Below are 27,944 nucleotides of genomic sequence, written 5' to 3'. Positions count from 1 at the left end.
TTGGATAGTCAGAAAATGACAAATGCCTGTACTGTGAAATATCGGACACTGTCTCACACACTCTATTGGTAGGCGATAGATGAAAATATGAGAGAAGCCTGCTTGAGAGAGAACTATGAAGTAGGGTGCGATCAGTCACAAAACTCGTAAAGGAGATTCTTGGGTCGTCAGATCGATGGAGAGCAGTTCAGAGTTATGTGAGGAGAAATTTTTAGAGAAAGGAACAAGAAGAAAGGTGACCCGAAGCAAGGAATAGCGTCCAGGAGCAAGCAAAAAGATGAGAAGGGGCGAGATTGAACATGAACAGGGAGGAACAGAGGGAGAGAAGAATTCAGTCGTAGTAAGAAAGTGCGAGAATGCGTGAGAAATGCTGTGCCGATGTTGCGTTCTAATCAGGGTGATGCGGCCGGTAACTCACCGCTGAGGAGTGTGTTTTTTTTTAGCAGGTAGGTCTTTGGCATTGACGGCGATGGTGTCCGAACAACCCCTGCGTGCAGTCTCAGATATTCTCGTGGGCACGTTGGAGAAATCCTATATAACCGAGGCTGGAACGCGGTTCTGCTCACCTTCTAGGACCGAGGTATGTTTGGAACATTTGGACCATCCTCCCTCATAAACAACGAAAACTGTAAATTTTTACTTTTCGAAGAAATTAAAATAATTATAGTATGAATTATACATATATAATCCATAATATATACAATAATATATACAACATACATATAATACACTCCGCCAAAAAAGTATTGCATCACATAGGAAACTGCAAATTTTTTGCACACATGGATTTTTTACTGTTTTTTTCTTTTTTAATTACGTAACAAGTATTAAAAGAAAAATGCAAAGTGTACGAAAAACAAAGGTTTTATTTAATTTATTTTATAAATTAGAAACAAGCGCACAAACAGCATTAAATAACAAAAAAACAAAATCAAAAGTAATCAAAATCAAAATCATTAGTAAGACGTATTGGTTCCTGTAGCTCTTATAACATCTAGACAACGTTGTGGCATACTTCCAATTATTCTTCTTAGGTAATCTATCTATATTATACCATTCTACGGTTAACAACCGTTGCAGGTCCTGAAGATTAGCTGGCGTTACATTACCAGATCTCACCGTTCTGTTAAGATGGTTCCAAATATATTCTATTGGATTTAAGTCCGGGCTGTGCGCTGGCCAATTAAAAACTTGTAAATTTACCTCTTGAAGGTACTCGATAACGATTCTTGCGACGTGTGGGCGTGCTTTGTCATGCATTAAAACAAAGTCATTACCAATAAATGGAGCGTAAGGAATAACATGCATCTCCAAAATTTCTCTAATGTATCAGCAGTTAAGGATCCTCCATCTAGCTGTACCAATTCGGTTTGACCCCTAAGAGATATTCTACCCCAGAGCATAATAGATTCTCCTCCAAAGTTTGTCGTCGGTCTTAGGTTGCATTGAAAATAACGCTCGCCATCTCATCTATAAACTGGTATTCTTCGATCCGAAGTGCATAAATAAAATCTTGACTCATCCGTAAAGAGTATGTTACCCCAGTCGTCGATATTCCAGTTTACGTGCTCTCTTGCAAATGTTAGACGTGCTATACGGTGTTCCCTTGTAAGTCTCGGGGCAGTGGCAGCTACTCTGGCCTTAATTCCAGACTGTCTTAAGATGTGCTTTACAGTTTCTGAAGACACACGTACATTTCGAGTCTCGTTCAAGTCATGTTGAAGTTGACTTGCAGTCACATGTCTTCAACACAAAGCCTGAAGGACTAAAAATCTATTATCCACATGCGTAGTTGCACTTGGCCGACCTGTTAGAGCTCGTCTTTCATAAAGACCATTCTCTCGGTACCTGACTACCACTCGTGATATTGTCGACTGATTTATACAGACTAAATTTGCCACATATCTCTGACTCCTTCCGTCTTCAATAAGGGAAATTATTCTAGCCGCTTGATCTCTCGTTAAATTTAAATTTATATCGTCACGACCTTCCATACTCACTATTTATTACGAAATTTTAAATTAAACGCAAACTGTATACTTTTTACAAAAGTAAAATAAAGACTGATAATATAAAAACCAGACAAAATAGCAACTAACATTTTTTTCTTAAACAGTAAGCTGTAATTACAAATTTCCTTTTAATATGTATTCTAGCCTTAATATTCTTAAGGGTCAGAAAGAAATAATTTAAATTAACCAAATACTGTCAGAAATATTTGTAATTTTATAAGTGACGCGATACTTTTTTGGCGGAGTATATATACAATATATAATAATTATAGTATTACATAATTTTTCCTAAATTAAAGGACCTGATATTAAACAAAATAATTTATTGCAGTTTTGTATATTTAATTGAGCAACCTTTCGCTAAAAAGTTCCTTTCCAAGATTCAGATACTATATTTTATTGCGTATCCCGACAAGGGTTGCGTGTCTTCATGTTATTAACGGCGGATAGAAAAATTGGTTTGTGTTGGGTTTAATTTTGTTGTTCTTTTCTCGGACAAAAGGGTAGATTAAATTGCTAGTTGATGTGTTCCTGACTTGCCATCAGCATTTCCATCTAATGATGACATTATCAAAAAAACGCTGTGTTCACTTAATAAAATTAAAAGTGACACCCACACCTTGGGGAAAAGACCAAAAAAATTGCCAAAATTAATAACATAAAAAACTTATGTCAGAAGATACAGTGGCATAATAGACTATATTTATACATAAACGAAGAGCTAATAGCAACAAGGATAATATTTGATACAGGTCATAATAATCACTTGAAAAATACTTGCAAAATTATATAAATTAGACATAAATACATTCATAAAGTGCTGCCAGGTCTACTGTTATTTCGGTAGATCTACCGTTCTATCATCATCAAATCAAATATTTCAACGCGAAATAACCAACAAATGTAGCAATTTTCGAGAAAAACTCATCAAAACTTTTTGAAATTGTTTAAAAATGTTTTTCTTAATTTTTTTTTAGCATCAAAACTAAGCGAGTTACGTTCAAAATGAAGTTGGTCACTTTTTTTTGGTAAAAACATCGTGAAAATCACCTCCTAATTAGCACACCAAATAAAATTAATTGTTACCACCTTACAATTTACTTTATTTATGTATTGTTTATATGATACGTAAGATTAACTGGTCCAAAGTGCTTATTTTTGAAAAAATTTGGTTTTAAAGTAAAAGAAAAAATGGTGAAATTTTGAAAAACGCTTGTTTTAAAATAACTTAGGTATTTGTTAAACTGTTTGTTCGCGCTGTTAGGCCGTTGTCTTCTGAGATTGAACTGACCAGTCAGTTTCAGCGTACAAGCGAAGCAGTAACATCTCCAGAAGATGCCAACCTCTAGTCACTTGGCGAAACGTCGAGAACTAATCTCAGAAGACAACGGCCTAACAGCCCGAACAAACAGTTTAACAAGTTAGACGATGGCCGTGAAAGCCTAACGCATTTTATCAACTTAAGTATTAGTAATATGAAAAATTTTGACTGCTTCTCTAAACAATTTTTATTAATTATTAATAAATTTATTATTTCTCTGTAAGATAAAAATTGGTAAAGATATTGCTGTTCAGAATTTGCATACACTTGTGATTAGTGATAAGCTCAAGCTCTTTGAACAGACACCCTTTTAAAAGTAGGAGTTTAAAAAAATTAATTTAAATGATCTTTGGTTAAATGGTTTTCTAAGTACTTCATAGCTTAAAAGCTATTTTAACCGAGTTATGAGTAAAATCCAATCGCGTACTTTAGAATGCGTGTACTGAAGCATTGTAAGATACCCATAATGTGGTATTAAGACACAAAGATACTTATTATAATTACAAACTAATAAGGTTCTAAAGCTATTTTTTTGTGGCATTTTAAAGTAATTACTATTTTATTGGGAATAAGTCACAATTGAAGGTTTAAACAATGACGCTTCAATTTCCACTTCGGAAATCGTTCTCAAAATTCAAACAATAATAAATTAAACAAATTTTGTTTTTTGTTACTTGGTGAAAAATTCTTCTAATAATTTAATATTATCTGACTCATTTATATTGACAATTCAGACATACATTGTACATTTTAAAGTAGACGACTTTAAAATGATATTGCCAATATTGCTGAGTGCGTTCCTGTGACGACTTTATTGTAAGATAGTTAATTTGATTACATGAAATCAAGTTTAACTTGAGAATATCCGTCAAAAAAAACATAGCATGTAATTCGTCTTTAAAAAGACAACTATCTGCCATGGTGACAGTAAAATTCTCCTGTTAGTGATTCCATAGTAAATCATAAGGAAAAATAGCTCATAATACTATCCCGATATGGTAAGTATTTGGTCTTACATTTAGTTTACTCTTAATAAACACCAAATTCTGATTTTATATGTTTGTTATTTAAAAAACATAAATGATGTATTCTCGATGTGTTACTGACTTCCAATAATGGTATTTTCCTTTTATTAACTTCCTCTTTTAATGTGGTGTAACCAGATCCTACTGCATTCTGCAGAGGAATTTGCGACACAATTGGTCTCATTTAGCATAATTAGAGCCGCTTTTTTGATTTTTTTCTTTTTACCATCCGCCTCTTGAATGGTTCGAGTACCACCCCCGAATGATTCAAGTATAGTCCACCAGGACTATACTTGAATCATTCCATTAAACGCTATGTTCGTTATCCCTTGCGCGTTTACATATTTGAGATTTATCAATTTTTTTATTTTAATATAAGAATATTTTAATATAATTAACTTATTCTAAGATTTAATGGCCTTGATGTTTCACCTAAATAAAACTGATCGCATTCATAAGCTATTTTATAAATACAATTATTTGTCCTTTCTTGTTCATTGTTAGGTTTAGTTTTAGACAACATAGATCTCAATGTGTTTGTTGTTTTGAATGAATATCAAAATATTACAAATTATATTACTGATTTAAAAAGGCGAAAATGTCAAAAAAACGTGACATACTACATAAGATAATACTCTACTAAAAAAAAGAATAAAGAAACCCAATGAAATTTGCAAAAAATAACCAATTATTTACGTCACAAGGGTTGTTTTTGCTTAGAGAAACCCTATTTATGTATATTTATCCCCTACATTTAGTCCCTCAACAGACCGGCCCAAACGGTATCTAACAGCTAGAAAATGAATTTTTCACGATCTATAAGATGTCACAGTGGAGTTTTAATCAAGTCTGGTGGCGTCGTTACCCGATCCACAATTTTCCCGAATTTCCACGAATTTTCTCTAATTTTCCAAGGCCTTTCTTTCCGTGATCTCAACAGGGTAATTACTTTTAATTATTTCGACTTTGGAAACTGGAATATGACACAGCGGCGGAGGCCACGCAAGTTTTTCATTTCTTGCAAGACAATTTATACATAAAATCATTTAAAATTAGACCCGTTTCAGACAAGAATAATAAAATGATTCTGTGTTTATAGAAAATCAATATTTTTTAATTCCATCAATGTAAGATTAGGTTTTTTTAAAAGAACATAATCGATATATTTATCTTAATTGTGGCAAGACATGCCTGCAACAGTGGACTAACCCACAAAAGATAGATTTCTACTGATATAGATTTCTACTTGATGATAAAATTAGATGCGTTTTGCTTTGGCATGAACCTTTGTACATCCGGAACGAAAGTTGGCCAGATGGACAAATAAAAACACATATGAAGATACTCAAATGGATAATGAAGATAACGCCCTTATCGCTAAATAAAAAAGTAAGCGGCCTAACTAGAATAAGGAAATAAAGAAATTTGCTCCTTTTCTCGGGACAATTTCAAAAGTCAAAAACAATGACGATAGCGTCGCTAGTGGTATTACTAATGGTATAGAGAGCATGGGGGTGGTGGAGTGCTTGGGGTTCGGAGAGGACTGTTTCTACAACAGGAAACCATAAGAGTACACTTCTAGATCCCGAGCTGTTGCGCTGAGTCTTCTTCTCCACTCCTAGGTGCCTGGGTTTGCAACAATTATTTAAGGTAAGTATTACAGTAGGTAATAATTACTTAGTATTAAGTCCGGATTGCAAATTTTGTATGTATGTATGTATGTATGTATGTGTGTGTATTTTCATAAAGTACCGTTAATTTCATAAATAGTCTATAGATAAGTAAAACTAAAAGTGAAAAAAGTATATACGATAAAATAAAATGAGCAAAAGAGAAGCAACAGTTACTGAACAATACTCGGAAAACGTTAACAATAGACTAAAGGATCAAAATATAAACGAAAATGATTAAAAAGGACTGGACCCCAATAAAAAAACTTATTGTAGCGGTAGCAGAAGATAAAGATAGGAATACAAATTAATTCCTAAAAAATGAAGTGGTTTGAACCAGAGAAAAAAATAAAATCTACCCAAAAAAATATCCAACCAGATAAAACCATAGTCCAGAACTATTAGACAAAAGGAAGGGAAGAAAAGATAATACAGAAAAAAGAAAGAAAATCACTTACCTAACGAACTCAATTATACAGAAATCCTTAATAAAGAGAATGGATTCCGAACATTATATAACAAATTTAACAATAACAGAAAATAGTTTGAAGCAACGACAAACCAATGCAGAAGCCTCAGTGAAGAGCTATGCGTAGAACTCAGTGACTTAATATAGAAGAGGAAGAAGGAAACTTTGAAGACGAAAGAGATAAGGTAACTGAAACGATAAAACAGATAAGAGAGAAGAGCAGCCACCAATGATTCTTGAATTTAAAGAGGTAGTTAAAAAAAATCGGTTGCCTGTAAAGTCGGTTTTACGGGCGAAGATTTTACGTGACAACGTCTTTTTCTCGGTAGAATATTTATTGATATGAATATTATTAAATTGCACAATAGTTATTTGCAGTTGAAACGCGCTGTTTCTTCTCAATCGACTGAATTACGATTGATTGCAGAGTGATTTAAACTAATAATTTACTTAACACTATCAACATTTGTCAATAGTATGACATAACCTATAAACTCAGTTTCTCAACTTTTGTGTCAATCTAACAATTAATCAATCAATCATAGTTTACGATAATGAAATATTAGTGTACAATTATTTACCTTTATTGTTGTAGTTGTTGTAAATGACGAATCTAAGCACTCCACATTTTCACTACAGACACAGCTGACGATACTTTTCCCACACGTGTGAACTTGTATTATGACGCTTTCTCGGTTTTCCAACGCCAAGAACGCTCGAGAAAGACAGAGACACAAGCACGCACCGATTCAACGCGCCTAATTCTCTAGTGCTGCGCGCGCAGCGGACCGATCATGTTTGAGTGGGAGAGAGACGCAAGGCATTCGCCGGTCCGGCGGGCCTCTCTCTCGTTCGGTGACTCATCGTAACAGACGTGAGCGGGCGTTACACTTTTTCATGAGTGACTCCGAGCCACAACCTAATTTAAGACGTTGTCACGTCAAAAACTAGCTAGAAACAAATCACCTGGAATAAATTATCTGCTAGACGAACTATATACATATCGATCAAGATACTATAATGGGGCTATAGCAATTTATAAAAGAAATATGAAGACATACTCCCTAATGATGGGGATATTGAATTATTCTGCACAATATACAAGAAAGATGATGTCTTTGAACGCTTTTAAATAGAGCATATAAAATACTCTCCAATATATAACGCCACCGTATGGCACCATACGTAGAACAAATAATTGAAAATTCATTAGTTTTTAACCCTCAGACAAATTAAAAAAAAAACACTGGAGTAAGGCATACATATATACTCACTACATATTCATCGACTATAAGGCAGTCTACGATTCGGTAAATAGACGGGAGATATTTAGAGCAATAAGAGACCTAGAAATACCAAATCGTTTTTTAATGTTAATAAAAATAACCCTTTAAAAAATTGAGTGCAGGGTGCGGATCCAGGGGGAATTGTCTGAACCAATTAAAACCAACAAAGGTCTTTGCCAGCGTGATCTTCTCTCCTATATACTGTTTGATCAAGCACTAGAGAAATAAATACGCGCGTTACAAATTACAACCACAGGAACACAGTAAAATAGGATATGTAAAGTATGTAGAACATGTAATGTGGATGAAACAAAGTGATCCAGTCAGAAAAACACTCCTTAATAGATTCATCGAGCAGAGAAGAAGAGGAAGACTCAGAAAAAAAATCGTTATTTCAGATGTTTCAATTTCAATTTCCATTTCGAAACTAGTTCTCAAAGTACCTATTAATTTTGGGAACGATATTTTGACAGCGATTTCAGAAGTGGAAGTTGAAACGTCAACAAACTTATTTGAAACTTAAATTGTGGCTTAGTCCCAATAAAGATAGTAACATCGAATAAACGAGAAATAAGGGAACACGTGCTTGGCAGATGAAGACGATGGATAGTAAAGACCTGGATAAAATTATTAAGAAAGCTAGGACCCATATAGACTTGTAAAGGATAAGGGATGATGATGATGAGTTAAACCACTTAACGTATTAACGAATTAACTCTTCGTAGTAAACGCATTTTGCATCTTTCAATTGCGTTAAATGCAGTGAATTCTAGTTAAAATTTATACACGTTTAAATATTTCACAACATTGGCTACTTTTTTCTTTGATTCAAGTAACGCCACTGGAGTTGTGTGTAGCATCAGTTGCACGGGTGGCATTTTGTTAGGTGATATATAGGTTGGGAGCTAATTGGGTGTTTGATACGACACCGTTAGCGGGCGAGCGGTTTGGGCTATCGGCGGAGAAGGTATTTGGTCGTCGTTTCTCACGCTATACGCCAGAGGGAGCTACTGTAGAAACTCATTTATTATGTTTATAAATTGAGGCTGTGTAGTAGGATATTTGTTCATTGTTTAGGTATTTCGATTCATTTATATTTAAGCTGGTATCAAGTATATTTGTCGCTTACGTTTACAGTATCTGAAGACTGGGATTTCAGGGTATTGAGAATTAACTGACAAGTTAAAGTCTACGCCGTAGAACGTTTACAAAATTTAAATTAATTTGGCAATTTATAACATGTTTTAAAATCTGCTAAACTTCATCAAAATTGGCATCTGTTGTTGAGATTTATGAGTAATATTCGATATTTATATCTTTTTAATTGTTTATTATACTTATCATTCCATTTACCTTTATTTCTACGCGGGATCTTTTCATTTAACTTCTCTAACCTAACCTACTTATCTAACTGTTTCCTATTATCTTTTTTTAGCCTAATCCTTATAGTAATTTGATACTAAGTGATTCTTTGAATTGGATGAGTGTCATTTCGCTTTTAAGCTTATACGAATTTTGACTTATGGACATCACTTAAGGAACACATGAACTTACTCTAATGTTTTTATTTTTATTTTTATCCTTTTTATCACCTACTCATCTATTTAGAAATCGTTGTCCTTCTTCACTTTCACCTGTCCAAATATTTGGACTCAGCGGTCTTACACATATAGTGGCGCCTTTTCTTCTCTTTCATATAAGCTTTTGATATTTAGAAAAAACATAGCCAGGAAGAACCTGAAAATAATTTATTACACTTTACGCTCTGTACGTTTTGCTAAAAGTTTGACTGAATTATTTTCAAAGGTATTAAAAAGATCTGTAAAAGGTGCAGATCTTATCCAGAGTTTAGCTTTCCCATTCATAGCATTTTTTGTAGCGATTTCTATTTTTTTAATATATTTAGTTCGCTTTCACTCTTATATATATATATATATATATATATATATATATATATATATATATATATATATGTATATATAAGGTTCTTGAACTCCTAAGTGGAGCATAGAGCTTCAGTGAAAACGCTCCATCGGGTTCTATTTTGCGCTAAGGCCTTCACCTCATTCCAAGACTTTCCTTGGCCTCTTATCTCGTCCATGATGGATCTTCTCCAAGTTTGTACTGGGCGACCTCTTTTTCTTTTCCCTTGGGGATTCCACTCTAGGGCAGTCTTTGCGATACTGCAACTATTTTTTCGGAGTGTGTGACCGATCCAACCCCACTTTCTGGACTTAATTTCACGCTTTCACTCTTAATATGTAGAAAATTTTTTGATAGTCTGCAAGAATATATTTAGTATAAATTTGTTATTTGTTTTTTAAGATCTGTGATTATTCTTATATCTGGCACTTCTTCTGGATTCTGGTTATCTCTTTTAGTTCTTTGTATGCATTGAGCTTCATAATAACTGTCATAATTTTTATTTATTGGCATTATTCCTTAATCCATGTTCTTTTGACGTTTTTCATTTTCCGATGTAAGCTTTCCTGATCCGTTTTTGCGGGAGATAATTCCGCCTTTTCTTTGTTTTCTTGTTCTCTGCATTTTGCTTCACAGGTTGTTTTCTATGATTGGTGATTAAGCTCCATTATTTTCTATGTTCTATTTTTGTTCTCCAGTTATATATCGCCATTCTGTTGAGATATTCTCTGACCTGATCTTGCCATCTACACTTTGCTATTCCTCTAGGTCTATAGAATAGAATAGAAATATGCTGTTATTCTTTTCTTGCTACTTATTATAAGCTTTGCCTTCTTAACGTTTATATTAAGTCCATATTGTTGACTGTAATACGTGATTTTGTTTAGTTTGTGAAGTTATCCTCAAATACTATGGTGTCATTGGCATATCTGATGTTGTTTAGCCGGTAACCATTTAGTAGAATACCTTTTTCAGTTTCGTGCAAAGCTTCAATAAATATTCTTTCAGAGTACAGATTGAAGATTAGAGGAGACAAACGCATGATTTTCACATAGTCAGTGTGTACACCATCAACTCTGAGATTTGCTGTCTGATTCCAGTAGAGACTTCTAATTATTTTCAGATCTTGGTTGTTAATTCCTGTTTCTTTTAGTATTTGCATCATCTTGGCGTGCTGTATTCGATCAAACGCTTTCTCATAATCAACCAGACATGCGTATACGTTGCAGTTGACATCTTTGCATCTCTGGAATAAGACTTGTACTGAGAACAAAGCCTCTCTAGTATCAACAGCATTTGTGAACCCGAACTGGTTGGGGGAAATTTGACTTTCACAGAGCTTGTAGATTCTCTTATGAATTATCTTTAGGAACAATTTTAGGAGATGACTCATGAGGCCTATAGTATGGTAATCTTGGCATTTTTTGGCTCCTGGTTTTTTTGGAAGTGCAATAAACTCAGATTTTAGCCATTCTGTTGGTATTTCTCCAGAGTTGTATATGTTGTTAAATATCTTTGCGATTATTGCTATTGATACGTTGTATATTATCAGGCCCTGCGGCTTTGCCATCCTTTAACTGTGTTATTGCGGAGTAAACTTCCTGCTGTAATATGCTTGGTCCATCATTTACCTCTTCTTCTAGCTTAAAGGTGTTATCTCTTTGGTCTTCAAATAGTTTTTTTAAATATCTAGAAAAACTTGGTCATAATATCTATTAATTGTATTTTTATAAGGCTCGTTGACTTCATGCCAGTGCTCTGTAACCGCAACTACCGAGAGAAATCTTATTCCTCTAGAAACATATTCTAGAGGAATAAGGAACTAATAATTTATCTGTTTCAAATCTTATAGAACAAATATTAATCAGAACCATGCTAAAGCTGTTATCACGAAAATAATTTGAGGTTTCTAGTCCCACAAAACACGTTGTATTGTTTAAAATTTTTGTTTTAAACAGACAACGAAATAGTAATTTCTGTGACTTTCCCTTGATTTTTGTAGGTGAATAATTCTTTCCGAAGAGAAAAAGTACCTAAAAGCAGCAAGAAGGGCTTCCACCTCACTTGGACCAATTTGATAGACATCGTTAAATTTTAGAAGGATTTTGCCAGTCTTAGAAAGAAGTACTTCGCAATCCAAAAAGACTTTAAAAGCTTGTGTTGGTAAATTCTTCGTAACGTACTGAAGCAGGTTGGTCATGTAGAAAAGCAAGATTAGCTTAATGGCTTTTAAGATATCCAGTTCCCTTATTCTTGATAGTATTGTATTTGCGGGTTTCCACTTTAAAATATTTTTTTTATTAATCTTATCTTCTTCTATTCTTGGTAAATTCCCGGTTTATTTCAATCTTTGAGCCTTTATTTGCGTGACTACATCTTCTCCATTTCATTGGATATTTATCCCGTTTTTAAATAATAGTCCCGTTTTTTTGGTCCGAGAACTCTTCTGATCATCCTTTCTATTATTCTTAACTTCTCTTCATCTCTATTAGTCAGGCATATTGTCTTTGCTGCATAGGTTATGACAGGTCTGATTGCTGTTTTATATATTTTCATTTTGGTATTTTTCTAATATGTCTGCCTTTTAGTAGTTTTTGGTATTTCCAATATGCTCTATTACTCACTTTTACTCTTTTAATTATCTTTGCGCTCCTGTCGTTTAAGCTGTCTATTGATACACTTAAGATACTTAAATTTCTCTATGTTTTGGAATATTCATTGTACAATCTTTATATTATTTATGGTGCAGTTTTTCCTTGAGATTAACATATACTTCGTCTTTCCTTAATTAATTAATTCTACTTCTATATTGATGGTTTCTGTATTTCCCTTGTCTTTTATAGCTTTTGCTATTGTAATTTTCATTAATCTCGTTTTCATTCATAGAGTGTCTATTTACAGAGTCAAAGGCTTGCTGGAGGTCTATCAATAATAGGTGTAAATTTATGATATGTTTGTAGCACTTTTGAGTCAATTGTGTTAGTAGGTGCATGGCTGCATAGTTGATTTTGTTTTTCTGAAGCCTTGTCGCAGTGTCCTAGTGAATTTTCGGTACATTTATTTATTTTGTTTCTCAAAATGCTTGTCAATGTTTTATATGTTGTTTTCACAGGCTTGATTCCTCTAAAGTTAATCGTATCCCTTGGGTAACTCATAAATGGAAACCCAAAGGAAGAAATACGTCGTCGAATAAAAGCAACAGACGCTATATGGAATTGGGCTTGACACGTCGCCAGATTATTAGAGAATCGATGGAAAACACGTATTGTCGAGTGGTCGCCAAGACCAGAAGCACCATGGAGCAGAGGACGCCCACTAACTAGATGGACTGACAAGCTGAAGCGTGTTAGCAGTAACGGGATGCAAGTCGCACAAAACAGAGACATATATAAAGAGCTGAGAGAGACCTGGGTGCAGCAGTGGACGTGTACAAGTTGATTATGATGATATGGGTGTCTTTTTTTAAATATTGTTATTATGTAACCCTTTCTACACTCCATAGCCATATTTTCTGAATTTCATATATTTTTTATTAGTTTATGAATCCGGTGCTTAATTTTTTATTGTTGATTTCATTTGGTCTCGCTGCCTTTCCTGAATATCCAAATATAAAAGATAGAAATACATGCTCGTTTAATGAACAGTTAAGTGAATTTAAAAATATAATTTTAATGTATGTAGGGCGTTTTCCAATTTTCCTTCTAAGAACAAGTTCTGCACGTTCCACATAACAATTTTTAACGGTGCGGCCCGATCTTGTCTCCTATAACCTCCATAATCAGTATTATTATGTTGCTGTTTTTGTAATGATCACGTGACTAGGAGTACCCTATAAGTCTTTAATGCAGTGCCTTATCGTTACCTTCTGAAGGCTCATGGACTTGACCATTTATTGATTTTTCTACCTTCGGAACAGATTTATCGAATTCAGGAAAAAAAAGTGCCTTGACATTTACCAACTTTTACTCTTAAACCCCTTCGTTCTTTGTTTTTAATTAAAATTTTCACGAAAAAATATTCCTATATTAGAAGAAAATTTAAGTTATACCAAATAGAAATTATACATTATTTTCGATTTTTGTTTAAAACTTTTTTCTCTGTTAATCTAATAACGGAGATACTGGACTCGTTGATTGACCCATACATGGATTTTAAAATAAGTAATTAAGTGAAATCAAATTACAATTAAGATTATTAACTAAAAACAGATGGAAATACAATAAAACACTTCTTTCTTTTTAAATCAACTTCCCGATTGAAATATTTTTATCACGTTTTATAAATATACTGCAATATAATCCTCAATGAATAAAGTAAATATTTTGTGTTGTTTTTGTTAATACTCTCAAATAAAATGAAAAGCATTCACGCAAACCGCTTTTGTTGATAAATATTCCAGCGACCAAATTGCCAGATAATTGGGATTATGCATTTAAACTTCAATAGAGTGGAATTAGGACGGTCCACACCGGGCTTTTACTTATTCAACTGCCGTATTATAATCAAAAATTTATTGCAGTAACGAGAAATCTATTGGATTTCCCGTACTGAATATTTATAGAAGCGTATTTGAAATAATATTCTCCTCTTTTTTATTATATCAACTCATTATGGAAATACAATATCGAGCTGCATTGATTATTTTTATATTACAAACAGGTATTAAATGCACACTGGAGAGTCGATGCGCTGATGAAACTGTGTACAGCTTGTCAAATTTAAGGTGATACTTGACAAATTTGTCCACTTGCGTAGAAAATTAAGTGAGAACGCATTCGTAGGAAAAGAGATACATAATGCGCTCGGTCTCTTCGCCTCGTTGGTACACTCCGTACTACAAGTTTACGGAGAGTGACCTTATTTATTAATGGAACTTCTATGATATGTATGCATTGTATGTTATTTTGACTTTTCAATTTTTCCTTCGGAAATTTTTCTCAAAATACAAAATATTTTGTTTTTGTTGCTTGGTAAAAAAATTCTTCTAATAATTATATTTTATTTGACTCATTAATATTGACCATTCAGTCATGTTGAAGCAGAAGTTTTTCCAAACACTTCTATAAATGTCTCGTTTTGTAATTTTATAAGAGGAATATTGGCAGAGATTAAAGCTTTACATTTGCGTTACAGTAAACTGTATAAGAATAAAAGAACAGTAGTTCTAAATTTTAGTAAGTCATAAATATTTTAATCTGTTGTTTATTTCTTTACAATAGAATAATACCAGCCCCGTTGGGATGGCTGTCAACATCCGGTATTGAGGTACTAAACTGTATAACTTTATTAACTTTCCCGAATATTTTATTTTTGTAAGGAGATTTTGTATAAATATATCGTATAAAATATATCTCAAATAGTGACTGAGTTGTCAATATGAATAAGTCAGATAAAATAAAATTATTAGAAGAATTTTTTTACCAAGTAACAAAAACAAAATTTGTTTAATTTATTGGTATTTTGTATTTTGAGTTAAAGATTTCCAAAGTGGAACTCGAAACTTCAAAATAAACTTATTTTAAACTAAAATTGTGGCTTATTCCCAATAAAAATAGTAAATTACATTATTATGCCACAAGAAAATAACCTAAGACTAATCTTATTTTAAATAAAAACACACACACACAAGCGTACAACCCAGCTCCTACAGAGATATGTGTGTTAACCAATCCTTCATTTCGTCTTTTCTACACCCCATAGTGGGACATTTTTGCGCTTGGACATTGTGGTATGATGCATTGTCTATAACCAATACACTACGGGCTGGTATATTAGGAATAAGTTTTTCATGAATCCATTTTTTATAATTATTATAGTTCATTTCGCTATGATAATCTCCAGACTTCGTACCAGATTTAAATGTCAAACATGCGTTTTTTATGAACCCCATTTGGCCGCCGGCGTGAACAATAATTAGCCTTTGTCCTTTGGACACTGGCTTGTGCAAACCTTCGGTGGTATTGTCTCCCCAGTATCTGTCATGGGTATGACAGGAATGAATATAAGTTTCATCCATGTAAATTATGGGCCAATTTTCTTCCCTATATTGTTTAATATTTCTGAGAAACTTCCTCCGGAGCACTTGTATGTCGGGTTTTTCCATTAGGATTTTCCTGTTATTCTTCGCTTTCTTCCATCGAAATCCCATATCTCTCATCACTTTTCTCAAAGTTTCATGCAACCCTGTATAAATATTGCCTTCATTAATTTTTTTTGTTATATGTCGCAATGTAGGAACTCGTTTTCCGTGACATAATAATTTATTATTATACGCCGAAGTAAACCTTTGTCAAAATCGCCCAAGTTGGATTTTGGAGCAGATCTCATTCTTTTGTTGGGCGTCGAAAATGATGTAGAAGCACCTTCTTCTGTATTTTTCATTTCACGAGAGATCCGTTTTATAGTGGCTATACTTACTCCCGTTGCTAAGGAAGCACGCTCTTGATCTTTTTTAAAATCTTTATCATACGGATTTTGCATCGCTTCTCTCTGCATAAAAATAATTACATTTGCTATTACCTCCCTCGTTTGTCCAGACAAGAATGCCTTCTAATTTTGAATGAAAATCCATGTTTATAATTTAAAATACTTAACAATAATTATTTAAAAAGTCAAATCTATTGTAATACGATATTTCTTCAACACACAGTAACTTTAAACATAAGTAAAATAAAAAAAAACTTTGTCGCAGACTATACAAGTACCTCGCACTTCGAAGGGCCAAGAAATAATAAGGACGAATTGTGTTGTGGTCGAATGCGCATCGTGGGTGGAGCCTAATTTCAAATCGGCCAAGTATCACGTTAAATTTGACAAGCAATAAAAGCTAGGCAGTCCGGGATTAATGGTAAATTTTATTAAAATAGCAGTACATGAGAAGACCAGAATATAAAGGGGTTGTATAAAAAACATGCAAAAGGAAAGTTCAAGAATCCAGTAACAAGAGATAAAATTATCAACGAGATGTGAGCAAAAATACAATATAAACACAAGCTGCAAAAAGTAAACGTCTAAGAGTCATTCTTTTCCAACTGTATCTGTAGAGTAGGGAGGGCGAGTTAAGTTTCACAGCACTTAGACCACAATTGACCCCTTGTGCATTCTCCCAGGGAGCCGTCATCCTTAGCTCATTTTCCATCCTATCATTTTTAGGAAGGTGGACAAATCACCAGGAGATATCTTCCTTATGAGGGCAGGTGTGGGCCAGGACTCGCCAAACGCGTACTCTCGTATTAACGATAACTCCGGGCATTCACATAGGACATGCTCTACAGTTTCGTCTTCTCGTTCACTCTTCCTATATAGAGGTGTGTCTACTAGCCCAGTGTGTGGAGGTATCTGTTGACAATGACAAGTAAAAACCAACTGTCAAGCGTAGGTTTTTCCTGGTCATTCCAAAGTACTTCTTTGATGCTGATTTTTCAAGGTTACTTAGTGTTACACTGGCAAGTCTACATCCTTGCTCTTCTTCCCATCTTTTTACGCTTTGCGTATGGGAGTGATATTATAAAAAATTTCTTTCATCGTTGTAGTTGTCCAACCAAAAACATCCCCAGGCCCTAAGAGTCTTATACCTACCGCCTTCCTAGCCAATCGGTCAGCAATGCGTTTGCCTTTATTCGTACCGTGTCCTTTAACCCACTTAAGGATGATGGTATTACCATCCGAAACTTAAGTTAATGATTCGTGACAATCCATTACTAACCCTGATGTGACACGTAGCCTATTCAAGGTTAGTAGCGCTTTTCTGCTATCTGTGCAGATTATTATAGTTTTCCCGGCTTTACCTTTTTGGTTATCTCTTTTGCGGCTATGGAGATACCAGCCAGTTCTGTGTGAACTACGCTGGCATTTTTGACCATACCCCACTTTATTCTTAGGTTCAGTAATCTGGAGTATATCCCGCATCCTGAGCCTTCTTCCATTTTGGAGCCATCGGTGTATATGCAATAGTCATTTGCTACGTTTGTCTCTCTATACTATCTTGTTTCGATTTTGTAGCGTTTGTCAAAGGAAACTTTGGTTTAATTGAGTCGCAGCCTGCCTATAACAGGGGTAGCAAGTTCTCAATTGTCCCATTCCTACATCAAGGTTTGCACCAGCTGAGCGCAGTCACATCATTGTCACTAGTGCCACCTCTTTGACATATATATCTAGAGGCGTGATGCCAATGATCAACTCCATTGCAGCAGTTGGTGTTGTTTTCATGGCACCTGTTATATTTATGCAAGCCATCCGCTGAATATGGTTTAGTTTGTTAATCGCTGTTGCAAGTAGCACTTTTGATACCCAAGCAATAACTCCGTAAGTTAGCATTGGCCTAATGACAGCAGTATAGACCCAGGCGATCACCCTGTGCGAAAGGCACCAGGTGCGTCCGATTATTATTATAGAGCATATGCTCTTTTAGATTTACCATCTAAGTGTGAATTCCAAGTTAACTTTCTATCAAGGGTAATACCAAGGTACTTTACCTCGTCAGAAAAGTTTAGAATCCTTGGGGGTATTAAGCCCGTGATTCTTCTTTTTCTGGTAAAGAGGACCATCTCTGTCTTCTTAGGACCATGATTCTACTAGTCGAAGAGCAACTTGTAATCTCTCACATAGTTTGTTCTCAAACTTACGGCTTCGCAGGACAGCAATATCGTCTGCATAGGTTATTGTGTAGAACCCGTTACTGCTGAGTTGGTCAAACAGGGTGTCTAGACCTTCTTTTTCATATTAAACTAACTTAATATTAACATAAAAAAATATCAAAGCAATGGTTCAATACCAAAATCACAGCTTGGGCATAGAGAAGATGAAAACATGCCTGCAGTACTCTAGCTATAAAGCAAGTAACGCCTACTAGCTTTACAAACGTACAAGAAACAATATAAACTCTGAGACTTTTATCATAAAAAGAGACTATTGTACACGATTCACCAAATACGATCCTACGATCGAACACGACCTACATACAGCGCAAGGAGAAGTTGAAAAATCATCCAAGCTAAAAAAATTCCACTAATGAATATAAAAATCTAAATAAATAGTACCTTTAGTAAATGAAAGCAATAAAAAAATCACTGCAGCTTCTTATGTTACTGAAATACAAATCTCTACCTCTCCAGACATCCTTGAAATGATCTAAAACTTAAGAAAAAGCCTAAAACTTAAGATGATATTCCAAATATTCTTAATAAAATAAAAAAGAAATTTAAAACACAAGCCGTTTCTTTGCACTTTCTTTTTATGAAATAAAAAAAATATAAAACAGAAGCCGTTCCTTTGCACTTTCTTTTCATGCAATAAAAAAAATATAAAACAGAAGCCCTTCATTTGCACTTTCTTTTTATAAAATATGTGATTTTCTAGTAGATTCCCTTTGTTCAAAACATCCTAAACTTATTGTCAAAAATTATTCTAACGAAAGCAACGACAATTAAGAAATTTGAACAGACTTGACAGATAACTTTGACAGAGACTTGAACTCTTTGGCGCGAGCGCCAAAAAATTGATGCCTTTGAGAAATGGTGCTGAAGAAGAATGCTGCGCACTTAAACAACTCATAGGATAAACGTTTCCATTCTAAACCAACTCGAAATTAAAAAAGTGCTGTCTACAATATGTCTACAACGTATTCTGCAATTTTTCGGTCACGTGGTTCGCAAAGGTGACGATAGTTTGGAGAGATTAATTGTTTCTGGAAACGTTCCAGGGAGAAAATCAAGAGGACGATCACCAACTAGATTGTCCGACCAAATTAAGAATTTAGGTGGAAACTTATTCTGCGAAGCTCTCAGAGCAGCTGAAGATAGAGACTAATGGAGAAAAATTGTTAGGAATATTGAAAGAAATCACGATCCTCAGTAATGGGGAAATGACAAGAGAGAGAGACCAGGCAATTAAAAAATTTGGTTTTATCCATGAAAGCAAATTTGTTATTATGACCGATTTAATGAGGGCATTTACCTATATTAATAAGTATCTCAAGATAACTAAACTTTAACCAAATTGTAAAGTATTATTATGTATATCTTTCTGCCTGCGCATGTTTTCCCATTAATAACCCTTTGTGGTTGATACGAGTATATTTGTGTAAATAAAAAAAAAAAATAGAAACTAGCATTGGAATCTAACCAATTTAGATTCAATAAATTTTAGCATTTTTATTATTTTTTAATAAAGATGTTCATATTTTTAACTAAGTTTCTTTTATAAACTTAAAACTATACTTATAAAATATCGAAAATGAATTTGTCTAAATAGAATTGCTAATGTTAACTGGTAGACTAATGTTAAGATTGATTCCTAGAATTAGGACATTCAAAAATAAATTGTTTAAATCTTCGATATATTCATTAGTATACGAAAAGAAAGCAGTCTCAGAGAGTCCAATCTTATGAAGAGGCTCTGGAAAGAGACCATGGTTAAATCTTAGCTTGGCTACGAACAAGGAATGGATTTTATTATAGTTCTAGTTGAAAGGAGGAATATTTTTTGGTAAGCATAGATGAATGGCAAAGTAATGCTTTCTAGATGTCTTCTGGATCTCTTTATATTTTGACCTTTATCTTTCCCTGTTAATATTCCTGATAACTTAGATTTTTAAAGGTAAAAATGTGTGTAATTTCTGATACCTGAGATGTACTGTTTTGGAAATGATCTAATGGTTAGCCATAAATAGTTTGCAATACTATCTGACAGTCTGATACTATTACAATCTTCTCACAAGAATAAGTGACACACCAAATTATTATTTTCTGTATAGCAGCAGCCTGTGCTGTAAAAATATAACAAAAATCAGAAATTCGATATTTTGTAGCAGATTCGTTTGAGTCAAACAATACAAAACCAGCAGTTTTTTTAATTTTTGATCAAACTTTATAAATTATTGTTATATCTTCCTCTGACCTATTCATTTGAATGCCATATTTTTCAAATCTGGGAAGTACGAATAAACAGACCATTCAGAACTTTAAAATCTTTATCGTTAAAAGGAAATTATGGTACAAAAAGGAAAGACGTATAAATTCGTACCAATAAAAGTTTCTGCAAGAGGAGGAGAGCTATAATGATTTGTAAAATTCGAAACTAACAGTTATCGCGAAAAGAGGATAATTTTTTCACTAATTTATTATAGATTTTCATCAGAATACTCGTGAAATTCCACCCCCTTATTCTCCAGCAATGCCCCCGGCCTTCGATCAAGTTGGTGTTTCAACATAGACATATGTATACATTAGAACGAATCTATATTGGATTTCCAATGAATGTTTGTACACGGTTCGGTTCAGTTCAGTAGTTCAACAGCCTGAAACTTTGAAATCATCGGCCCCATCGACAGCTTGCGCCTAATTCGATTAAACATAATTGGTTACGTAACAGGCCCATTTTACGTTAGGACTTTTTTAAAAATATATTTTTTTACACCCATTTGATTTTAATTAAAATTTAGTATATATATATATATATATATATATATATATATATATATATATATATATATATATATATATATATATGTGTGTGTGTATTTGATAATTTTAAGGAAAACATTGAAGTATATAGATATAACAAGTAAAACTTAAAAAAAAAACAACATATTACCAATTCCTGTAGGTTTAGACAACATGAACAATTATTGAATGTATACAGAATTTATACTATAAGCAGGTATACACTGGTTATTAAACAGCTGTCAGAGGAAATTGACAGTGATGCGATAAAATGCGAGACAGTGATACGTATTATCGCCAATCCATTTTAATACCTACTCTGACGAGATCCCGAAAAAAGCTCTTAAAGGCGAAATCGTTCTAATAAAGAATATATACGTCAATGACACTATCATCAAATAAACTGTTTACTTCAAACATCAACAGACAAGTGCGACATTGCCAAAACGTCGACAAAATAATGGTTTTTCTTAAAACCAAAATTATTTAACGCGGAGTCAAACATGGAAAACCACGGAAAGCTTATATATATATATATATATATATATATATATATATATATATATATATATATATATATGTATATATATATATGTATATATATATATATATATGTATATATATATGTATATATATATATATATATATATATATATATATATATATATATATATATATATATATATATGAAAATCACTAAGTTCTCGGGAAGAACCGCGTTGAGAATTTAATGCTCGACGTTTTGGCCCCCATTTTGGAGCCATTTTCAAGATGGATACGGTTCCGTTCGAGGTCTCAATCTGCCTACTCTTCAGTGTCGAGTGACACTCTTCAGTGTGGAGTAGGCAGATGGAGACCTCAGTGCCGTTTGACTGTTCTTAAGGCGGGTACACATATGCGAGCAGAACTGTTCGCGAACCGTTTGTGAACGCTATATTCGTTAATTTGTACGACGGGACGAACCACTTGCGAGCTGTTCGTTCGTTGCTCGTCAGGAACCACAGCCTGTCGGTTTTTGGGACGAACACAGAGAATGTTCGCAGAACTATAAATTGTGTCTATAAATTGTTTCTGCTAAGTGTGCGATGAGATCATTCGGTTAAACAAAATTGATGAACGAGCGCGGCTTATTCAAAAGTAACGAGAGAAATTAATAACAGATAATCTAAACAAAATACCGAAATGTTTAGAATAATGAAGTAAATTAATTCTCGGTTTGTTATTAGATACTTAGGGTATTGGATAGCCTGAACATAAACATATTTTCAACGAACTCTTCGCGAACAGCTCACGAGCAGTTCGCAAACAGTTCGGCTCGCATATGTGTACCCACCTTTATATTTATACAGTACACGATACCGGTACGTCACGAGTAACGGAAGTAGGCAGATTGAGACCCCAAACTCAAACGGAACCGTAATGGCTCCAAATGGATGCCGAAACGTCTAGCATTAAATTCCCTACGCGGTTCTTCTCGAGAACTTGGTGATTTTCATTTATCTGACCGCGGAAATCTATCCAAACTTATATATATATATATATATATATATATAAGTTAAAGTATATATAGTAAACTCTTAAATATTGGGGAAATCTGCAAGAAAGACTCTAATGAGTATCAATTATTTCGCCGAACGTTTTCTCCAAAGAAAATTAATTTGGCTTCTTCAGGGCTGAAAGAGAATAAATTATAATTAGCTACCATATATTATCTATTAAAATCAATATTGACCTTACCGTAACTTGTAGAATTGTAGAGTTAGAATATTAATTAAATATTACAATTCTAAGTTACGGTAAGATCGATAATGTTTTTAATAGATAATATATGGTAGCTAATTATAATTTATTCTTTTTCAGCCCTGAAGAAGCCAAATTAATTTTCTTTTTCGAAAACGTTCGGCGAAACAATTGATACTCATTAGAGTCTTTCTTGCAGATTTCCCCAATATTTAAGAGTTTACCATTTAACTTATCTGCAAAGATTAAATTTCTTTTCCTTTTCTATATATATATATATATATATATATATATATATATATATATATATATATATATAAAAGTGCACTCGTAAGTGAATGGGATGTTTTCGGTCAATTTGGAGATAAAAAAGACAAGAGTTGTGCTACTTTATCTATTTATTGAAGACGTTTCGCCCACTGTTCAACGAGCATCATCAGTTCATCTAAAAAAGTGTTATTAGCAATATATTAAATAAACGGTCATATTCCTTAAAGATATATATATATATATATATATATATATATATATATATATATATATATATATATATATATATATATAATACAAAGTATGTAAAATAAAGGAAGAGGAAAAGCATTACCAAATAATCTATTTTCGTTCAACAACAATAATTAATTCATGTAAACCCTATCTAAATCTAGAATAATACTCAAAGTATTTTTAGGTTAAATATAACTTTGTCAAACAATAAATTATTGACTCAACTAATCCTCTCACGACACAATGTTTTGCATGTACAATATGTTTTTTCGAAAACTACCGAATACAAAGATGTTATTATTATAAATAAAAAACAATTACACAAAAAATAAACTAATAAACAATGGAATGGTATAAATATGTTGTGGGGAGTTTGTAAGAGGCACATTTCATTTCGAGCAACAATCCAACAATCCATTTAAGATGAAATACTTTGTTTTGTTGCTTAGCATTGTCGCCATTAAAGCAATTGATTTACAAGGTAAGTCAGAAATTTAACAAAAATAAAAAAATGTGTCGTTTTATAAGTTTCAAGTTAGCTCTTCTTCGTAGGAAGGTTAGAAATAATTCGTTAGGATCCATGTTATCGTTATTAAACCCTTTTTTATATAAGCGTATCTCTTGAGTTTATAGTGCGTTGTGAAAGCTTTGAGTCTACATCATTTCCAGTTCCTGATTTTTGAGTACTTTAGTTTGACTTCTATTCCGCTTATTAACAGTTTAAACGCTTAAGCTGTCTTTGTTTTTATATTTTCCGGTTAGAGTTGTTGGGATTCCTAAATCGTTTTTTCTAATCATCAACCACTTATTTCAACCATTATTCATCCAAGCTTCTCTTTATTGCAAGACAATTTTCTGCCTTCTAGACTCTTTTTCACTCAAGGACAGTCAGACCTAACCAAATATGGTGTACCTATAAGGGAGATGCTAGAAAATCACGAATTGTCTATACCATTTAACTTGTCTTTATTTTCACAATTTTCAAAAATGTATCTATTTAAAAGCTTGCAATACCATTTTTTATGATGATATACAAAGGACATTGAACGTCAAAGAGATTATGCATATACTCCTGAAACTACTTATCTCTTAACCTTTCAATATTATACAATTTGAGTCGACTTCCACAATTTTTTTGTGCAATAAATCATTGCCCACTTTGATGCCCTATAGATCTTTTTATTGAGCTTTATTCTTTAACTAAAACTTTATAGGGTTTCTGTTTATACAATAAAAATTACTGGAAAACGTTAAATTTTTGCCATAGTAATATAATAGTTGATTAAGTAAGTATAGTCATCGATATTCAGCATGTTTGTACTTAAAGAGAGAAACTTAAGTAGAGAAATAAGGACCGCATTGAAATTGCAAGACAAGCATTTATAAAAATGAAAACAATTTTTGTCAATCGAGACCTTCCTCTGGATCTGGATCTGAGGATAAGAGCCTTAAGATGCTACGTGTTCTCGAATTTGTTGTATGGAATGGAAAGCTGGACACTAAAAGTGGATAACATAAAGAAGTTGGAATCATTTGAGATGTGGTGCTATAGAAGGATTTTGAAAATACCATGGACCCAACGAGTTACAAATGCAGAAGTGTTAAGAAGGCTAGAAAAGGATTTCGAGGTCATAAAGCACATCAAAACAAGAAAGCTGGAATATTTAGGCCACATTACCAGACATGCGAAATATGAGATATTAAGGCTCATAATGCAAGGTAAAATCAAGGGTAAAAGATCCATAGGAAGACGAAGAATTTTCTGGCTGAGAAACCTAAGAGAGTGGTATAGTTGCAGCACAGTAGATCTTTTTAGAGCAGCCGCCAATAAGGTGCGGATAGCTGTGATGATAGCCAACCTCCGATAGAAGAAGGAACTTCGAGAAGAAGAAGAAGTTGAACTTAAACTTACCTTAATAGTAGCTACAGTTTTGCTGGCCTTGTCTGATACCCCTTTGGATATTTACTTAAATAATGTCTGTATCAAAACGTTGTATTGTGATTGTTACCTTTTCAATTGATCAAATTTTCACAGTTTCAAATTCTTTAAAACATTCTTAAAATTAATAGCAGTTACACTATTGTTTTGTATGTATATTGCATTACGTAGCTTGTCATCGTATTCTATTCGATAACCTGTCATACGATATAGCGCATGGTCCTCTATGTTAAGTCAGTTAAGCAGTATAAGCTTAAGGTCCTTTTGACAATTGGCCCTCTGATCGAACCCTTTATTATTTACTTTTTGAGCTACCCTCTTTCTACTGACCTCTTATGCGTTACGGTCCAACTAGCCGTTTGATTACCCCACCACAAAACGCTCAAACAATGACCAGAATGAACCTTAAAGTTTTTTCAAAATTTCCTTAGAATCTATGGAAAAACTGATTTTTTCTCGCACTCTAACACATTATCTGTTATAGAAAGCGCCATGGAAAATTATTGCAAAATGACTCGTGTTTTTCAGAAGATCTGGGGAAAAAGTATTATTGTGCTCCAGAGAACACCTAATTAACCTAATTACCCCGCCACAAAATGCTCCAAAAATGACCAGAACGAACATATCATTTTTTTTAAATTTCCCCAGAATTTAGGGAAAAACTTATTTTTCCTCGCAGTCTAACACATTACTTGTTATGGAAAGCGCCGTTGAAAGTTGTTGCAGAATGCCTCGTTTTTCAAAAGATCTGGAGAAAAAGTTTTATTGTGCTCCAGAGAGCATACAGCCTAATTACTCTCTTTTATTCCAGATTTCTCAATCATTACTTGAAGACATTGCAAATAGTTGTTTGTTTTATATCTTGCATGAAATCCAACGAATTTTTATAATTGGTAGTCTGAGATTTTTTCTTTCAATTTTACTAAGATTTTTTTACTAAATCATGAATGGATGGATGGCATGGATTAGTGCCTGTTTGTTGGAATGACATTTACCATTACACTCCTATAAAAATCTGCAATATTTGTCCTTAATTATATAGTTTAATTTTTATTACAGGTACAGCCGTAGACCAATGTTTATGCAGAGACCAACTCAACAACATCTACAACCAAGTCGTCGATAGCTACAGCGAATTGCAGGAGACCAACACTGAACTGGATCAGTTGGAAGCCGACATGGAGGACCTAGACGACAAGCTCGAAGGTCAAAACGAAAAATTGGAAGAACTCGAAAGTGAACTTGCCACAATTCGCTACATCCAACTCTCCACCATACAAGAACTTATCTCGCAACAAGATGTTCTCGAATGCATTATCAACACCGTTGACGAAATCGATGTTCAGGTTCACAATCAAACAACACATGTCAACAACCAGACGGTTGCAATTGGGGAACTCAAGAATCTCACTTTAAGCATTCAACAATGTAACGATGTTAATAGTTGCGTAGCACCATCATAATTATAGATTTTAAGTAAGTTTGAGAGAAATTAAAGGGTGTACAAATAAAAATGTTTTTAATATCACCAACAAATGTTAAATCCTAAAGTATTGGTATAATATTTTCAGGTAATATTAAAATTTAGAAACAAATAATTAAAGTACCAAACTATATTTACTTAACTACATTAAAACCTCCCTTAAATGAATACTCTTAGCAAATCTATCTATATAAAAGGCTAGGACGACCAGTTACACTGTTTGTCCGGTAGACTAATCACGCCATCTAGGAAAGAAATCTAAATTACCATCTGATATTCTAATCCATCGTCGGTCAGATAGCCAAGCGGGCTAGGCGGCCTATTCTCATTCGCTTCACTGTCGAATGGTTCAGTGGATGTGGGTTCGAGCCCCAGCTCGGTGTACAGAAAAATACAAAAGGCTAACGCAGCAGTTTAAAATTCTAGATGAATCTGTGGCTTAGACTAGAATATGCCTGATGGTGTCTGATCGGCCTATGGTGGAGCAGTACGGCAAGAGATAAGGGCTTGCGGCTCGGTGATACTTCTCCATAGATCCCTACCGGAAGGGCATGGCGCCTAAATACCGGTATATATATATATATACATATATATATATATATATATATATATATATATATATATATATATATATATATATATAATAACATTATACATATATTATAATAACCAAATACTAGACTGCATTTCATTTCAGTTGAACTTCCACAAGTGCTCCTGATGATGAGTTGAATATTCAACTGAAATGAAATGCAGTCTAGTATTTGGTTATTATAAACAAAATAACAGCCAGGTACGCTAGCAGCGACATCTATACGAAATAACAAGAAGTCCAGAGACCTCTCTCTGATAGTAAATTGGGTGCACCGCAAATTCAAAGCCTCTTACTAAAGACTTTTAACGACGCTAGAAGTATCTTTTTACTTCAACATGCATCTACGATTCACCTTTGAAAATTACTATCTTTTTCGCTCTTTACGTAGAGAAAGACGTTTAAATGAAAGTAAAAGATTGCATTTCATTTCAATCGGAAGTCCACCATTGCTCTACACGTGTTTTGAGTTATTCAACTCATCATCAGGAGCACTTGTAGAAGTTCAACTGAAATGAAATGCAGTCTAGTATTTGATT

General features: G+C 33.6%; 2 protein-coding genes across 5 annotated transcripts in view; one reads left to right on the top strand and one right to left on the bottom strand.

The window, feature by feature from the left end:
• Nucleotides 1-27,944, bottom strand: part of Schip1 (Schwannomin interacting protein 1) — an 879,380-nt gene that overhangs the window by 337,262 nt on the left and 514,174 nt on the right. The window lies entirely within an intron of this gene.
• On the top strand, nucleotides 23,766-26,831 carry LOC140443048 (uncharacterized). The gene is made up of 2 exons (XM_072534093.1): nucleotides 23,766-23,872; nucleotides 26,390-26,831. Exons 1-2 carry the CDS (start codon nucleotides 23,815-23,817, stop codon nucleotides 26,791-26,793), a joined length of 462 nt encoding a protein of 153 aa, XP_072390194.1. The 5' UTR covers nucleotides 23,766-23,814; the 3' UTR covers nucleotides 26,794-26,831.

The sequence above is a fragment of the Diabrotica undecimpunctata genome, chromosome 6 (genome assembly GCF_040954645.1).
Source record: "Diabrotica undecimpunctata isolate CICGRU chromosome 6, icDiaUnde3, whole genome shotgun sequence".
In the NCBI taxonomy this organism is placed as follows: Eukaryota; Metazoa; Arthropoda; class Insecta; order Coleoptera; family Chrysomelidae; genus Diabrotica; species Diabrotica undecimpunctata.
This window is presented reverse-complemented; position numbering and strand designations above follow the sequence as displayed.

What these genes read in the sequence shown, in the direction of transcription:
- LOC140443048 (XM_072534093.1), top strand. Translation starts at nt 23,815, where the DNA reads ATGAAATACTTTGTTTTGTTGCTTAGCATTGTCGCCATTAAAGCAATT. An exon ending in TAAAGCAATTGATTTACAAG is followed by an intron (nt 23,873 to 26,389) that starts GTAAGTCAGAAA and finishes TTTTTATTACAG; the next exon opens with GTACAGCCGTAGACCAATGT.